Raw genomic sequence first — 19,092 nt, 5'->3', positions numbered from 1 at the left:
TAATTGCTAATGTGTTGAACATATACACACCTGCAAATGAGTTTTATTTTGTTTATTTTAGATATTTATTAAGGCCATACTTACATACAAATTTATTTTAAATTTAACAAATTTTTTGTTTAATATTGAATACTTTCACTAAAAAAATTACCTGTGTACAGTATTATACTCCTATAGAAAATATTAGTGACAGATTGTTATAACTTATTATTAATATTATTATATATTTTTGTAGTAAATAATTATTCACACATAAGAACGAGTTGTCAGTTGTCACTCTTTATATTTAAAGAGAATCTAAAATCATATTTTATTATTTTTATAAATACATTTTTTTATGCTTTGAAACGTTTTTTTTGTCCCTCTTTCTCGGTTGGCTTAGTTTTATATTGAAACAGTTACTTCCAAAAACATTCGTAAATCTTGTACTCAAATATGTTATTGATCATGTTCAAAACAATATTTTTGATACTAGTCAATACATTGAAAACGGGCCAAATCAACCCAACTAAACGTCCCTGAATGAAGCATTGACAGAAAATAGAGATAATTTAATATTTATTGTAGTATTTAAAATACGAATTTTATTGCTAGAGTATTCGAAAATGAAAGATTCGTTATTTTGTTTATACTGACACCATTTCGCTAGTGTTCAGACTATAGAGATGAATTTTTAATTTTTAGTGGTTAGGTATTTTGATTGTAAGTATACTATAACCACGTTAGAAAAACTCAATTCTCCAAACATAGATAAGCTGTGTTTTGAAAAATATAAATCGTCGATATACGCTAAAAACCGATTCTGTAGCAACAAAATTAATTACTTTTATAATAGGTAATTTTGTCCGTGTTCACTAAGTATCAGAGGTACCTACCTAATAATTTTTAACAAATATTTTAAATTTCCTGTTCATTAAATGGGCCCGTTACATTTTAATATTACGTAGAACAGCGTAATTTTTACTTATGTTCTTAAATAACTAATGGAAACCTTGTGTTTGTCGTGTTCAATTTCATATTTTTTTTCTTATTGTATTATACAACAAAATAATAAATGTGATTTATAAAAATATAAACTTTAAATAAATTACTTAGAGTGAAAAAAAATAGTTAATATTTATAGCGTAAAAGTAGAAAATAATCGAAAAAAATCTATATTTTTCTAATCAAACAGTTCTATGACATTCAATAACCAAATAATTAACATCAAAATACTATAACAAAAATAAATAAACACTAAAATGTAGCATTTTTTTAGTTCTAGCACTTTTGGCCAGCTAAAAATGGGTTTCAGACCACTGTGCGTCGACGCCGTTATACTACTGTGAACCCAAACTAAACTGAAATAGTGAAATAATTGTATTGTCTTCTCATTCATAGTAAATCGCATAATAAAATTTCATGTGTCTTGGATTCCTAATAAAAATGTTCTAAACAAGCCCTGATCAGTGATCTTTCAGCTCTAACCTACACTATTGAGTATGATATAATATACCTACACCTAATATCCTCTAAAATTTATGGAGTAAATAGCACAAAAAAAAAATTGGAAAAAATAGTTGCAATACATCTTAGTACATAAGAACAATACAATACCTATTTTAAATATGGTAAATCTACACATTTGTATATGAATGTATGATAGTAAACATAGTGTTCTAAAAGCCACAATTTCTGGGTTTATTTGACCATTTACATTCAAATAAATGTAGGTCGTAGAATAGGTATTGATAGTATAGATATTAGGTACAATAAGATGATATTTATTATTCTTAGAACTGAGGGGTTAGTATGATAATATAATAGGTTTCGGTAGTTATTTCAATAGTGTAAGTTGTAATCTGTAATTATTAATGAACAGTCTATTTTCAAGCACTTTGTATACCTAACCTAGACCTATCAACTATAAGGGAACAAATTTTTAAAAAAATAACAATAAAACAAATGCAATATTATTCAATATTATAAAAAATTAGCCTCTGATTTAGTGTTTCACTTTCAAAATGAATCTAACAATGTAATATTATTTTTTATTAGGTTAGGTAATTTTATCTAATCATTTCGTGTAAATTTCTACTCACATAAGAAATCAAGTAGAATTTAAAAAATATATAACTTTATTATACAAACATTTTAACGTGTGTAACTCCAATAATACAGTTACATACACTATCACATTATATTTATATCATAATATTTGGAACGATAAAAAACAATAATCAGTAATAACTGAAATTTATTAAAATTAAAATGCTGTTTCATTTCCACACTTTGATTATTCCATCACAAGATGCAGTGACTAGAAAACATTGAGACGCCATACATGATGTGATATCTAGTATCGACCCTACATGCCCTGGTGCTGGTTGGTCAGTGGCACACGGTGGCTCCTCGTCACCTGTCATTGCTGTACTGCTAGATTTTGTGCAAACCTCTTGCACAACATTTGTACCATCGACTAATCTACACCTAATCCATTAATTGTTCTAACATTAGTATTTAATAAAATAATTTAACGTATTAAACATACTCGTAACAATACAATGAATGACCCATAACATCACTTGCCGCTGGTATAGCTATATAGGAATCACTCGGAGATCTCAAGTTCCATTTCCGTACTCTCTGATCTGTGCCACCAGTCAACAATTCTGGACCATGATCTGTATTCATTGTATACAATGCGCACACACTGTGGCTATTAGTCTATAATACAAAAGTAATGGTTAGTACTTTAGTAGTTTAGAATCAATAACAAATAAGAGTTTTATATAAGACTTTTAGTTATAACTCAAGTCAAATAATTATTATACTTGACTGTTTGACAGCGGTGGAGCACTACTAGCCCAAAGAGTTTGTTGTTTTGAACCACTTTCCAAATTCCACACAGTTACTTCATTGTTATCTTGCATGGCTGATATAATCCACGATGGTTCAGATGGATGTTTTATTAACCTCCTCACTCGTACAGCTAATATAGATTAATATAATTCAACTATTTAGTATTTAATATTTATAAAGCATGTTTGAAGTGTTAATTAACATTTATTACCTTTGGAATGAGCAATGGTAGCAATTGGTAACCTAAAACGCAAATCCCAACATGTATGATAACCACTACTTGTACCTAATGTTAGGCAACTTTGTCTAGTATCCAAGCACATAGCTGTTATGATGCCTAAAAATCATATAAGTATATTAGACAATTAACAGTCAAATTATGATTTTCTAATATTTATTTATTATCTAATATTCCTTAGAATTTACCTTGTTTTATATCATTATTAACTTTCCAAGCTAATTTTGGAGCACGGAGATCCCATCCGATAAGAGAGCCATACACTGTCGCATATACAAGTACCATTTGAGATCCAGAATCTAAATAAGATATATCAACAGCACAACCGTCTTCTTGCAAATCTAATTGTTTTATCTGCATCACACCCAACTTATTACTATTTGACTCTAAACTGTACAATTAACAAATTAACTAGGTATAGTTTAAAAATCTTAATAAAATAATATTATAATTTGAATAATTGTTACTCACTTCAGTACAACTACTGAACCAGAATGGCTAACAGTAGCTAATGACTGATTGTTTCTACATGTCGTCATACCATATAACGCTCCGTTTTGATGATTATATACTTGTTTAGACCGATTAGCAATGTTCTTGCCTTCCATTTTCACACAGTCCCATACACGTACATAACTGTCGGAAGAACAACTTGCAAACAATGATGTGTTTGGAATTGTCACCAACCTGGGAAAATATTAAGTGATACATCGAGAAAAATTAATTTACAATACTTGATCTAACATCTATATTTAAATAGAAATTACTCTTTACTAAATGGTTTTTATAAGACATTAGTTTATTTCCTATTATATAACCTGTTTACTCCAGACTTATGTTCATGCAGATGAGCTACCAACTGAGAACGAAGTCTCCAACCAGGTGGGGGTAGTCTTGGTTTCCATACTTCTTGTTCAGCCCATTCATGACGTCTCATTGTCATTTCATGACACTCTTGGCGATGGGATATCAGCTTGCGCAGTTCCAGTTTACATGGTGCGTAACGGTCTACCAACAAAAATACAGCATTGAAAATTCTAAATTTCTATTTTACATTTTTATTACAATGCTTACAGTGTATATATGACATATCAGTAGGTCCTTCGATACTATGAGACGGAGATGGTTGAACATCAGATGTGTAAGAACCACCAATAGGTGACCTAAGAACAAATATACTGATACAGTAAATATAATATTGATGAGGTTAAAAGCAGTCTATTACGGATTTAGAGAAGAATGCATTTGCTTAGAAGACGACAACTCTGGACCGCCAAACATACATTTCCACTCATCGTTCATATTGGAAACTGACTGATCATCTATGCCTCTTCGCCTATTTGCTAATGGAATAGGATCTTGAAGTTTTGAATGTTGCGATCGTGCCAATGCTATAGAATAGCAATGCACATTGAGTTTTGTGTCTCCAATATTTATCTGATAAAAAATTAGGCACGAATATATAAAATAAAAACATAGGTAAGTTAGTCAAATGTCTTACTTTTCCTTTAGTATTATATTTATTGTCAAATGCTAATTGCTTGTGGACTTTCAATATATGTTTAGATAGTGCCAACAATTGATCTTCTACTATTTCAGTCATCCCTTCAGACTCCAGTTTCCTAATCAACTAAAATGTATAAATTAAAATAATAATATAAAATTATTAATTAATAACAATGAATAATTTATATTTTACATTTCTTAATGCACTATTTTGATGCATTGATTGTGTAACACTTGTTAAAGGTATATGACCAGTGTTAGCGATGGTCCTGGCTTTTTTTCGTTCACCCAATATATCCACTAATGTTTCAAGGATTGAACACTTAACAACTGTATCATAAATATTTCGTGGTAAAGGGTCTTTTAAAGTATTCAATACTAATTCTTCTCTATCTACTAATATAATTGAATGCTTCAAATAAGGTTTCATTACAGGCAATATTTTGCACTGAACATCTACATCATCTAACATCCGGGCTGTAGCACTAAAACAACCCACAGTAGCCTAAAACAAATTAAAAAATTTACATACAAACAAAATATTCCTGCACGTTTCTGAAATAACAGTGATGATCATACACACAAAAGATTAAATACACATTTAAACATACCTGTCTTATCCATAAATTTGGATGGATGAGAAAACAAGCGATATCCCTAATTAATTGATAAAGGGCAGTTTTTTGAAGCAAGCGTTTTTCAATCAACTTTGTCATTGCATTGAGTGCTTTTTTTGCTACAAATTCTTCACTGTCTGTAAACCCCTGGAAATTATAAATTTAATAACAAAATATTATATTATATACTATATCTACTATAACAGTGCTGTAAATTTACTTGTTGCAATAGTGGACATAATATAGGTGAACACTGTTGGTCAACAAATGCAGCAACATTCACAAAGTTATCAAAAAACGATGCACGTAGGTGTTTATCAGTTTTGTCATTCAAGAATGTTACCATGTGAGATAAAATCACATCATTAGCTGAATGAAAAAAAAACAATATTTATTATGATTATTAACATAGAACTCATAACAGAAATATACCTCTTTGGGTGCCAAAAAACTCGCATAGCTCAACTATATTACTATTCACTAGAGTTTGTTTTACAATATTGTGAGAATCAGTGAGGAGTGATGATACCGATTGTTGTACCATTTCATGGAGTGTAGCAAGCTCGGTCTCAAAAGCACTTGAGGTTGGTTCATCATCTTGCACATTCTGACAACACTTCAAGAACCTTAAACCTGTTTGTGCTAATTGTGAAATAATCTGAGCAAAAGTTGTTCTTACAATAACTGCATCATCATTGGCCACCTAAAATGATAAATTTTGTTAACTAATAAATTTTTTTTTTTCAAAATTACAAATTAATTTGATAGGTACTTACATTTATTAAACCTGGAAAAATGTACTCTGGAAATGTGTTTGCATCACTAGGCTTCAAATTTTTAACAGTTGAAAGTGTATTATTTAAACCATGTAATGCAGATTTCCTTACACCAGGAGAAACATCTTGAATCATATGAAACTTTAACAAAATGTAATTTTAGTATTTCATTATTTATATATATATAATACTCTATAATATATATAATAATCTATAGTATTCATAATTAATGGTAATACTAGAATAAAAACTGCTAACAAATTTTAGTAATAAAGAAATATTAATTAAAAATATACATTTTGTAAAATATTTGAATATAACAATTAGACTTACAATATATGGTACAATTCTGTCTAAAACTGTTTCTGCCGAACAATACATTGATAATTCAAGTAAAACATCCATAGCTTGTATTTTGGTTGTAGACAAATGCAAACCTCTGAAAAATACATATATTACAAATAATAAAGGAATAAAAATATATCCAATAAAATTAATTGAAGTATAATTTATAAACATTACCTATATTATAAGTATATATATACAAACTATTACCTAATACAAGAAGTAACTAATTGAACAATTAACACTAAACCATCAGTGCATTCTTCTGAATCATTAGATGGAAGCAACATATTAATTATGCCGTTAACATCACTTTTCAATCTATAACAATAATAGCATTGAATTAGAATAGTTTGACTATCAATCAAACATACTTATGTCTTTACTTGCTTAGTGCTTACCTATCAATTTTTTCGTCGGGCGAAATTATAGGATTTGTAGCCGAAAACATTTGTAAATATGGTTGAAGAAAAGAATAAAAGTAATCGGGAAATATTTTATTTTTCTCTTCGTCCAAATACAATTCAGCAGAACAACGGTCTGCTGGATTTAATTTTATCATGGATTTAATGAGATCCTAAAATTACAAATTTAATAAAATAATTTAAATGTTTATAAGTTATAACTGATTTTGTTTTACATACTCTAATTCCTTCATCGTCAATAGTGTCAACGTGAGTGTTTGGATCATACTCTCCATTTCTATATGCCAACAGCTGTGATAAATCAAAAGGCGGGCGACCATCTGTGAACATTTCTGCTAATGCACATCTGTAAAATGAAAATAATATTGTCATGATGTATTATTTTTTTTTAAAAATGTACATATTTAAATATTTGCTATTTATTTTTTTTTACCCAGTGGAGAAAATGTCCATAGCTGGGGTTAATTCTCCTTTTTTAACATGATCTTCAGATGGTAATAACTGATTGGTAAGCTCAGTAGATGTCTTCACAAAACTACAGAATTCAAATGAATGTTCTCTTAACACAATTTAAGTAACATTATACCAATAATATAATTTACCGTTCCGGAGCTATGTAACACAGCCTTCTACGAGAAGTATCAAAAAAGAATGAATAATCAGCAGGGTTATCGTCAGGCAGGTATGTAGGTTTGTAAGAGGCGATATCTGTGAGTAACACCCAATTCCAAGATGTAATCATGATATTTTCTAACTTGATATCACCGTGACACACCTGTATGTATAAACATTTCAAAATTAGAATTTAAATTTATTAGTGATACGATAAAAACATACGCCTAATGTATGAGATTGTCGTAGAGCAAACAATATTTGAAAAGCAATAAATTTTTTCTCAATCATGGTCAAGAAAGGTCTGGTACTGATGCGATCATACAAACTATACTTGACATATTCTCGCATCAAGAAAACAGCTTTGTCGGTCATCTAAAAAAAATGAGCAAGTGAAATCAAATAATCTCTAACAAACCCTTTAAAATTTAATAAACGTACAACAACTTTTTGAAAACATAAGCAATTGACAGCTGATTGTAGTTTGGACTTTATTTCTTCAATGTGCACACGGTGTTTGACCAACGGCAACATTGGATCGTGCAGGGCAAACACTTTGACAACAATCATTCCTTCTTGAGACTTTGCACGGGCTACTTTAAAAAACCTAGTACTCCCCAAGCTGTGAAAAACAACAGAAAACAATATTTACCAAACCCTTGACATATCGGTTAGGTCGGTTTTAGTCGGTATTGGAATTTTAATTACCTTGCATCGAACTGCAGTTGCGAGTGATCGGTCAGATAGTGTTCGACAGGAAATATTTCTGAGGGCGCTATACCCACCAGTTGGTTGCCCATCTTTACAAATTTATAACCGCAGTGTTGATCACGGTTATTGGGAAAATCCGATTTGATAGAGATGCGATTGCGTTGACATTAAAACTATGAATTTTCAGTGATGATCGTCGATCGGCCCAAACCCATCATTGTTTTAAGAAGACGCGCAAATGTGAAAAACTGGTGTACAAGAACAAAAATCGAACCTTTTTGGCTTTTTCAAACTACTGTTATCATTTTTCGTTCGCTTATCGTCTAGTCTTATCATGAAAAGGTTATCAAAAAATAATATTAGACGTGTTTTTCGCGGTGGTAACGAAAGCAAACGGTTTGCTGACTGAGCCACGGCCCACGGCATTAGCATAGAACAATATGACAACAATAGAACAACGGCATTAGTGACTACTCCACTTACGCGCCATTACGCGTTTGATCTTTGAAAACATCATTATCGACGAGTCGCAAAAATACCATAGATAATAAAGAAAGACTTAATTATCTATGAAAAAAACTGACTAGTGACTTCTATTGCGCTTGCTCGTCAGACGTCATTGCTCATCGGCCGTCGCCGCGGACTAAGATTAACAAGACTTGAAACATATTTATCATAAAAATATTATGTACCAGCCGCGGTGATATAAATTGCACCTGAGAACTGAAATATCCCATTTTAAATTCATTCCGTGCATATTTGTATATGCCCTGTATTTTTAATTCACTACCTAGTCTTATATGAATTTAATTGTGTATTGTTAGTAGACAGAAGGTATATTAGTTAGGCGGATCTGTGCTTCCGATAAAATTCTAGCCCCCCCCCCCAAAAAAAAAAAATAATTACTAGTTGCGCCTATGCTGAAGCCCATTGGTCCAAAGGACAGTCCTAGTGAAGGGCTATACTTGGTATAAATTTTAGTATCGTTTATTTTCAACATAAAACCATTAGGTTCATATTTTTAGATTCATAGACACACACCAACAATGAATGCAATAATTATTAACAAATAACAAAGGATTATAATATCTCTCAGAGCGACAGAGCCCATAGTTTTATGCACCTCTGCAATGTTTCAACACCGTTAAGCTAAAAAGAAAAGTTGTTGAGTTCAATAGTGACGGTAAGGAATTGTTATAACTTGTAAGTATTGTAATATAAGTATACAGGATATAAGTAAGTATATAAGTCTTGGTGGGCACAGCTAAGCTAAACTAGATGCCGCCTAAACCAGAAGGTTGATTTTATGTTTTTTGTAAATATATGTATTTACATATAGTTCATGCTTTTAATTATGTTACTCTTAATTCTTAAAACCTAATTAAATAATTGTACCATATACTTTACTATATAGTCGAAAAATATGCATAACACTTAAGATAATCATATATATATATTATACTATGAACAATATGACAAAATGTGCGTTAACAATAACATATTTTGTACCCATATTGTACCTTTTCAAATAAACAACAATAATTTGAAATCGAACAACAAGTACGAAAGGTCAATGATATAGGTAAGTAGGACCCAATTTTGATATCACAGCCAGTCTGCTCTCAGCAACTCAGTGTGTTCCCAGCAGCTACGCCTGTCTCACATAGCACATTTGTTCAGAGCTAGACAGCTAGTTACGGATACTAAGCCACCCAGTTGACGTTGACCGTTACTACTTATTACGAGATATTTATTTGAAACTGTTTTATTTAAATTAAAAAGTGTTTTATAATCATTTAACTAGGTACCTAAGAAGTAATTACTCGTTCTGAGTTCATTCGCTCTGTGGACTTTCATCTCCTGAGCTCAACTCAAAAGAAGATGCTCAATACTTGCCCTCTGTACACAGGTAATAAATTATATTAATATATTAATTCATAATCAATGGTAATTTGTAATATTATTAATGAATTAAATTATCAAATAAAAAGGCATACAAGGCATACAAGTCTAGGTAATTTAAAATAACCTCCTTATATAAATCTGTATTCACGATCCCTATTAATCGTAATAATATAGGCTTTAGTGAATAGTAAAATTAAGGTAAAGATAGTCGACATTCCAAACCCCACTAATTATTATTCATTTAAAAATGCCCAATTAAAACACCTTAGCTTAGTTAATATATTATTATAAGGTCATGTCTCATCAATAGCATCGCGCAAGCTCATTTTTGATTTATTACAGTATACTGTATAGTAAATACTAAATGCTAATTTACATTGTTACAAGAGAAACTCATCTCTAGACGGCCGCCATTTTGTCGGTAGGTAAAACATTTCATTCATTATACAAAACGTATTATGATTCCATCGTTTTTAATTGTAAAAAAAAATAGTAAATATAAAATGATTTATATAAAATATTTTATTTTTTTTTTAAAACAACAGATTTAGAAATAATAAAATACATTACAAGATAAATCATAATTAATCTTATTTGTCATATAAAATACCATACAGTTGCCAACCGACACTGAAGCTTCAATTCATGGTGGGAGTTCGGTATCTAGTACTAGAGAGCCTAAATAATATTTATATATAAAGGCTATATAAAAATATTAAAATATCAGTGTTGTCAGTTCTCGCAGTCAAATCACGTCTCATATATTAAGTGTTGTACTAATAGACAATAGTAGATAATAATATTATACAAAGCGTTCGTTGGTTCAAACTTCAAATTCAGCCTACTCTGCCAGTGTGCACTGATGACGACCGGACGATAATAAAATCGCTTGTTATTTTTAAATAAATATATATTCATTTTTTATGACCAGACCTAACCAGATATCCATTAACCGGCTAGCAAAAGAAGAAGAAGCACTGTGTCGGGTCATCTCTCTGTAATATCTGGTAAGCAAACAATTATAAATAATACATTAATATAGGTATACATAAGGTTCAACAATCCTGAATAGTTAAATGCGACAAGGCTCATGAGTCAGCTAGATGCACCAAAGACCACTCCAGTCCAACAAAATGCGTCCACTGTTCCGAAAATCATACTGCCAGCTTCAAGGGGTACCAGATCTACCTAACTATGCTAAATCACCACAAAATCAAGTCTTCCAACTCCAAAAAAACAATCACACATACAAAAAACTTATTCCCGAGTCCCTCCCCATTGACCCCTCTCAATCCATCCCATCTTATGCTGCTGCTACTTCTGTTTCAAAACTGAACACTAATCCGCAAAACTCAAATTTAAAATTAGCTCTTTCAAAATTTATTAGATTTAACCTCCATAATAAATTCTTTTCTTTCCGCTATATTAATAACCAATTAATTATGACATCTATTTTTTTAATATTATTTCTGTCATTATATACATTAATTATCCGTTTTGTTTATTTCTTATCTGACATTATTATATTATTTATTATTATATCATTATTCATTATGATCATTATGTTTAATTACCAATTATTACTTATTGTATCACTATATCTACCAATATTGTAATTGTTGAACTAAATAGTATTACTGGGAGTTCTAAATAAAAAAAAAAAAAAGGTGTGGATGTTGCTCTGCTGTACAGTAGGTTACAAGTGGGTCACTGTAATGGATGGTCTTAAATTTGAATTCAATCATAAATTTGATTGCTTGTATGGTTTAGTAGAGAACCACAGTGGTATATGTGTGCGGGTCACGCATAGCCATAGAATTTCTATGGATGTCAACAAATCATTGTGTTGGATAAAAAGGCTTGAAAATTTAATACGAGGCTCCTACTATATTGTTACAATGACATTTGAAAAACATTAAAAATCCATAGGTAGTCACATTTTTTTTTTAAGCATTTAAGAAGCATTTAGATTTGAAAATGTAAGTTGTATTTTATGTAATCATAGGTTTGTCTATCTTTATCAAGAAAAAAATGTCTTCGAGCTAATCAAATTATATTTTTATGAGCGTTTGAAGTTCACATTTTACACTATGGATATTCACTCGATTTCTTATGTAGTGATTTTGTTATTTTGTTGTTATTCTAAAACGAATTACTACAGATACATGAAAATTTCACTGATTGTTGATATTTTCATTTTCTATACACCATACAATTTTGAAAATATTTTGCCTCTTTTTGAGCTGTTCACGGAAATAGTCAGTTTTCAATTTTTTTTAGTTTTTTTTCTATAAATATTAATAACATTTTATTTGTTGGTTAAAAAAGCTTGCAAATTCAATAGAAGGTTCCTAGGTTATTGTTTCAAAGGCAGATGAAAAAAATTAAAAATCCAGTCACAATTTTTATTTATAAGAATTTAAAGTTCGAATTTTGACGCAATTTATCAAATTTTAAGTTTAATAATTATTTTGTAGTTGAAAATTTATAAAATGTTCAACTTTTATAGCTAAGGATTGAAAATTTAAAACAAAGTTCCACGTAAATAGGTTATATATAAATTACTTTATTCACAATAATATCATCAAATATACTTGGTAATATCATAGGCTGACTGGCCGTTTTCGCTCAGAATCGTTTTTCTTATACAATGATATTATATCATTGAATTCAAATTTAACACCATCCATTACAGTGACCCACTTGTCACCTACTGTACAGTAGAACGACATCCACTTACCCACCTTTTTTATATTATTTTATATAATTAGTTAAATAATTAAGGGCGCCCTAGCGAACAAAATATGGCATAAAAACATGGTTTCGTAATTCAAGTAATACGGCTTATTGAAGCGGTTTACAGTAAAAATACCTATTATGAAAGTTGTAGAAAAGAACATTTATAACAATCGTAAGAAGTTCGATTTTTTATATTTTTATTAATCAGTTAAATAATTAATCGATAAAAAGTAAAAAAAAATTGTTAATTTACTATGCGATATTGGACGATTGGAATACGATATCAAAAATCGGATTTCTTACGATTGTTAAAAATGGTCTCCTTTACAATTTTTATAATAGGTATTTTCACTTTAAACCGCTTCATTAAACCGTATTACTTGAAGAACAAAAGTATAGATTTTATTTGTATAGAATTCGGATACGAATACAAAATATAAAATCGAACCAAATTAAATAATATTTGTCACAAATATAATAATCATTTTCTTGTCTGGTTATTTATAAACTATGTACGGGGCGATAAAAGCCCGTTTTGACCATGGTGCGGTACTGCCGTTATTGCGCGCGGGGTGGTGGTATGAACACCTAGTATCGAACGCTGCCACTGCTTACGGCCGCAGCACTTGACGATCGTAATTTTCTGCGGTTTTCTTATAAAACATACTTCGCGCGTTCCAAGAATATGGGTTACTGTCTACTGAGTGGTTTTATTGTAAAAACACCTATGAACAAAATTGTAGAGGAGATTTTTATCTAGTTCCGTAAAAAGCCCGATTTTCGATATCTTTAAAACATCATGAAATATATCATGATTAATAATACACTTTTTTTTAATTTTTCGAAAGTTATTTTTAGGACTTAGAAATGAAAATTTCAAAAATCAGGCTTCTAGGAGATAAAAATCTCCTCTACAATTTTGTTCATAGGGGTTTTTATGATCAAACCACTCAGTAACCCATGTTATTGGAACGCGCAAATATGTTTTTAATGGAATTTTTCGAGTGATTTTTTTCCGTGACACGTCCTCTTAATAATATTGTTTGATGATATACAACGACGGAACCCATAATTAGTTTGTGTTTTTTTTTTTTTAGTAATTTCGCGGCTAGAACAGCTTACATTTCAATCATTACATCTGTCCTGTCCACAGCGATTGTGCACGCGATTATGGACTCGAAAGCGAGCAAAAAGAAAGTCTCCGGGTCGGCGAAGTTTACCGAACACGCTGTGGATCTATTAAAACGCGACTATCCTAACTCGCGATTTAACAAGTACGACGACGCCCGCGACGGTCCACAGCTTGTCGACGTGAACAGCCAACGGTACGAACAACTTTCGAATCGCATCCATCAAACATTTGCAAATGTGAGTACCTACCACACGATGATTAACCATGATCAGAGGCGCCCGCAGAAAATCAGCTCAGTGCAGGGTGCCAAATTATCTTATACATACATAGGTAGTCACATATTTACTTTTTACATTATTATACACTGATTTTTTTGTTCATTAAAAGAATTCCAGTATGTGAAATGGCACCCACTGGCCCCTTTGGCCTCTCTGCGGGTGCCCCTGACCATAATATAGATATACCTAATATACCAATCGCGCGTATACGTTTACGGTTTACTCTTGCGATTATCACACATATATTTTATTTACATAATATTCCTTTAGGAATTTTTACGTACATTTTGCTATATTGTTTAAAAACCGCGATGTTTTTATGATTCTCTGTATGCACGGCGGCAACACCGCAGCGCCGTCGAGCCGCAACGACTGTTCTGCTATGGAACAGCATTATAGCCGCTGCGGCCGGCGGCTGTACTCGTCCGTGAGCAGTATGGTGCGGCCAGCCGCCGTCATTATTATAGCCGCGGCTAGGAAACCGTACCTTAACGTGTGCAATTCCAATTTCCTTTCCTATTTTATATATTACGACTTTCCTATTTTGTATATATGCGACTAGATACTATATTACAGTTTATAGTATATGACTATAAAAGTAAAATTGCATTCGAATGGAATTACTAATTAGTATATGGAAACAAACGTCTTTATAGAAATATGTTTTTATAATTTTAACCTAAAACCAAATAATTCAATAACCTACAAGCAGTAATAATAACAATCATAAATATTTTTTTAAGTAATGACTTGAGCATTTTAGCATTTCCATTTTTTAGAAGCACGTTTTACCTGCCGCATACTCTGCGATCAAAGTCTGCTCACGCCGCGCGCCTATAATATGATTGATGCCATTATATTATGGCATATTGTGTACTTGTAGATTATTATAGTTGTATAATTTACTAAACATCGTATTAATAATATTATAACCTTAACGGCTTAACCGCCTTAACCTATACTCGGGCACTGCCTATACTCAGTGGCGAAGTGTCATAAGAGACAATAAGGGCCTGTATTACAATCGTTAAACTAAGGTTTAACCATCGAATTCGGCCGGTAGGATCAGTGGGTTAGGCGTAACCGAGGTTTAAACTATGATTGTAAAACAGGCCCTAAGAGCTCTTTCACACGTGATACTTATTTGTGGCCGGCAACTAGTGTCTGAAAATAATCGGGCGACTAAATATGTATTGATATTTATTATTTATAGAATTGGTTCACACAAGAGTACGAGACACAGATAAGGAATCCGTGTCCCGCCGGCGTTTCGAAGTGTCTCTTCCCCTCCATATAGTAGCCGGACACTGTGTTTGTGTCTGAGCCACCGATAATCCACATTTTGTTATGAGTATGTTCAAACGAGACGCACGAGTCTGCCAATTCATACCGATTTTATAAAATAATTTAACATTACAGCGTCTACTCACTACGGACAAATAATTTAGTTTTATTATATTGAAATAAAATATTTACTTTACTCATTTGAATGACAATAATATTATAAATTCATAATATTATAATGTATTTCAATATTTATCAACATCTTAATTTTCGGTTATTGTATTCTTATAAATATACAGTATAAAAATAAATATGAGATTACCTTTTATTTATCGGGTTCATGTGTAGGGAGAATTGAAAGATGGGTGTAAATTAATAGTTATCGTTGCTCGTTAGGCGTGTCTCGCCGTCTCAATATTTTTGTTTTATATTATTTTTAAGCAATTGTTATTTGGTATTAACTCGGTTATTTATGTCACGTCACATCATCATCAACTTGTAATCCGGCTGCTGATTAGTTTTTAAATTACGATTTATTTATTTCTTGTTTAATATTTATTTTAATGTCATTATGTACACCGGTAATCAAAACCGAAATTGAAATCGGGAAAAATAAAAACCGGTATTTAAAACCAATAACGAAATCAGAAAAAATAAATATCGATATTCAAAACCAAAATCAAAATCAAAAAAAAATATTTTCGGTTTCAAGCCCTAGTTTAATTCAAATAAAATACAAAAAAAAAGTATACTTTTCACATAATAAACTTGCGGGGCCGGAGTGGCGCACTGGTCATGCAGTTGACTACGACTGACAGTCATCAGTATGATTCAAAGCAAAGTGCAAACAATTTGTGTGGGTTCTACGCGATCACTATGTGTCCGATTGCGTCATCTGGTTTCCAACTAGGTCCCACTTAACCGGGAGTGAAGACCGCACATGTCTCCTCTTGAAGAAAGGTGGTTGTTACATGCATATAGTGGTAAATACATAGATAAATATATCGCATACATCCCCCTACTACGGTAGTAGTACCCACTTGTGATGATCATTGACAAACGCCTTGAGGTCGTATCATTGTACAATTACAGAAAAAAAAAACATAATATACGTTCAGAATCCAAAATAGTAGGTACACAAATATAATGTGTACATAAACTTACCCTATACGCAGTACTTGACACTTGTGTATACGGACGAGCTAAGTCCTTAATGCATATAATATTTAAATAAATAAACAAAATAAAATAATCTAAATCATAAGTATAGGTACCTACATAAGTTTTTATTTACACTATACGAGTATATTGGTTTCATACACTTCGTGCCCGCGTGTTTAAAATTAACTATTAACTAAAATACCTATAATATACTATTTTAAATTTTACCCAGTTATTAAAATTAATGAAATTAAATTGGTTGATCATTAATATTATAATATTACCTTAATATCCACTTAACCAAATTTAAATGTACATTATTATTAAGTATATTAGTTAATTATTACGTCGCATAATATTGCAGTGCGAAATCAGTCAGATACGCCAAGTCTACGCCCCGCATATGTACGCCATGTATATGCTGCGCTGTGAAGAAATGAAATTGATTGTTGGCCAAAATAAGGTCAAAAAGTTAATTTTGTACCACGTGACAACCGAATCCAGAGCCCTGGAGTCACTGGAGAGTGGACTCGATTGGAGGCGCACTCGGCGTGCCAAGTTCGGGTGCGGCGTGTCGTTCAGTGACGACGCCGACTACGCTAATTTCTACGCCGATAATTCCCTCGGAGGTATAATAATGATATTGTTTATTATAGTTTAATAGTTTATAATTAATATTGTGCTGATTTGTCAACGATATGCTACAAGTACACACCCCCACCCCTCATTGCAGTCACCACTAAAACGAATAAAACCCACTAAAAAAATATTATGCCCACGTTGTGAAAATATTCAAATGTATCTATATTATTATACTGCACGGAATGGATTTATACACAAGTTCCATAACTAGTCGACTTACTTCGTTACCATCTCCAACGAGGACTGGTAAAATGTCTCAAATTTATGCGTTTAAAATTTACGCGGGTGTGGACGTGTTCGCACGTACGTTTCTCCAGCCCCCCCCCCCCCCCATATCGAATTTCAAACTTTTTTTTTGGTTAAATATTTAGCGTGCAATTGGCGTGAATTTGCGTGACCTATTTTGAAACTGTAAACCCAAAGCCCCAAGTACCGTAGGCTTTTCCCCTTTATTGCCATTTCCCCAGCCCCCTCCCAACGCTAAATATTGGCGTTGAAAAAAATTCGAAAAAAAATGTTTTTGTCGTTTGGGGGGGGGGAGGGGCTGGGGAAATGGCAATAAAGGGGAAAAGCCCACGGTACTTGGGGCTTTGGGTTTACAGTTTCAAAATAGGTCACGCCAATTCACGCTAATTGCACGCTAAATATTTAACCAAAAAAAAGTTTGAAATTCGATATGGGGGGGGGGGGGGGGCTGAAGAAACGTACGTCGTGTTCACCACATTCCACACACACGTAGGCCATGGATTTTTTACGCCGCAACACAGATTTGTGGTGCATATTTTTACATTCGGCACACAACGTACATTTTTTTTTTTATTTGATACGTTATTTTTTATCAAAATAATGCCACGCCGTTATAGTATGGTTAATAAAGTGATCGTTTCTTTTCTTGTTCTGTTCTTGCGATCGACCGCGCAGGAACACGAGTGATTATGATATGCTCCGTGCTGGTGAGAAAAAAGTACGACATCCCCGCAGAAGACAACGGGGACAGCCTGATCGTACCGCCCGGCCGTGCAGACACGACGGTTAGCCACAACGGCCGCGTATACGTAAAGTACAACGATTATGATTTTTATCCAAAGTACTTTGTGTACTACACTCGGAGATCCGAACACATGACCGAGAGCAAATATTTCCGTGGCAACACCCGCCGGGCGAGGTCGATGGGATTAGTTGGATCGATGAGAGCTATGAATCTTTATTGATTTTGAACGATTCTTGAACGTTGTTTTCGGCTGTTTTTATTTTTACGCAACCGGACTTTATAATGGTATTACTAGTATTATCCGTATAACTATTTCTATTGTACATAATATTGTCTATAATATTCATAAAAGTATAAAACATTGATTTTTTTTCCAAAATATTTCGCTCAGCAAAGGCCGAGTACAGCTTACATTTTTAATTTTCTCTGTTCAGTATTCATTTACGTCGTCATATTCATACGTATACTTATGCATGAACGATTCCTACCAATAACTTACTATTACAATTTACAGATGGTATTTTTAACGTAATTTAACTGTACACAAGTTTCATTATATACGTACACACTCACATGAAAAAGTGAATTTTTATTTTTATGTAATTATATACTATTAAGTATTATTTGTGAATACATTTGATATCATATATTTATTTTTGTGTTCTGGAAAGTTTTCGTTTTTTGTTCAGTATTGATTTTTATAATTGATAAAAATTAAGGTCCATTTCAATGGCCCCCCCCACTTTCGAAATTTGAACTTCTGACCACGCCAAACGTTTGTGCATCGTTTGTGCACAAAAACTGAAAGCTCTATCCCTAAAACAAAATGGGGGGGGGCATTGAAACGGTAGCCCCCCACATTGAATATTTGGATTTTTGAATGTGCCAA

At 32.1% G+C, this 19,092-nt stretch overlaps 2 protein-coding genes across 3 annotated transcripts; one reads left to right on the top strand and one right to left on the bottom strand.

Moving 5' to 3' along the window:
• Positions 1 to 2,096: 2,096 nt before the first annotated feature.
• On the bottom strand, positions 2,097 to 8,464 carry LOC132952705 (phosphoinositide 3-kinase regulatory subunit 4). The gene is made up of 24 exons (XM_061025092.1): positions 8,069 to 8,464; positions 7,802 to 7,982; positions 7,586 to 7,735; positions 7,351 to 7,523; positions 7,182 to 7,283; positions 6,968 to 7,094; positions 6,725 to 6,900; positions 6,534 to 6,644; positions 6,312 to 6,417; positions 5,979 to 6,119; positions 5,635 to 5,905; positions 5,423 to 5,571; positions 5,197 to 5,349; positions 4,779 to 5,090; positions 4,581 to 4,709; positions 4,305 to 4,516; positions 4,154 to 4,242; positions 3,898 to 4,087; positions 3,551 to 3,766; positions 3,268 to 3,470; positions 3,053 to 3,178; positions 2,814 to 2,971; positions 2,531 to 2,706; positions 2,097 to 2,469 (listed from the first exon to the last, which is right to left on the bottom strand). The coding sequence occupies exons 1-24, from the start codon at positions 8,158 to 8,160 to the stop codon at positions 2,259 to 2,261; spliced, it is 3,954 nt and encodes a 1,317-aa protein (XP_060881075.1). The 5' UTR covers positions 8,161 to 8,464; the 3' UTR covers positions 2,097 to 2,258.
• Positions 8,465 to 9,843: 1,379 nt separating this feature from the next.
• LOC132952509 (uncharacterized) lies at positions 9,844 to 18,769 on the top strand. Of its 2 annotated transcripts, XM_061024815.1 has the most exons (5): positions 9,844 to 9,980; positions 10,908 to 10,983; positions 13,813 to 14,083; positions 16,935 to 17,199; positions 18,134 to 18,769. In XM_061024815.1, exons 3-5 carry the CDS (start codon positions 13,886 to 13,888, stop codon positions 18,421 to 18,423), a joined length of 753 nt encoding a protein of 250 aa, XP_060880798.1. In that variant the 5' UTR covers positions 9,844 to 9,980; positions 10,908 to 10,983; positions 13,813 to 13,885; the 3' UTR covers positions 18,424 to 18,769. The 2 variants fall into 2 exon arrangements, with proteins under 2 accessions (XP_060880798.1, XP_060880799.1); XM_061024816.1 differs by lacking the exon at positions 9,844 to 9,980 and having other exon boundaries at positions 10,718 to 10,983; positions 13,869 to 14,083.
• The last annotated feature ends 323 nt before the right edge of the window (positions 18,770 to 19,092 follow it).

Source organism: Metopolophium dirhodum, chromosome 9 (assembly GCF_019925205.1).
Source record: "Metopolophium dirhodum isolate CAU chromosome 9, ASM1992520v1, whole genome shotgun sequence".
NCBI classification, from domain to species: Eukaryota; Metazoa; Arthropoda; class Insecta; order Hemiptera; family Aphididae; genus Metopolophium; species Metopolophium dirhodum.
The sequence above is the reverse complement of the archived record's forward strand: the minus strand, read 5'-3'. Positions and strand labels throughout refer to the sequence as shown.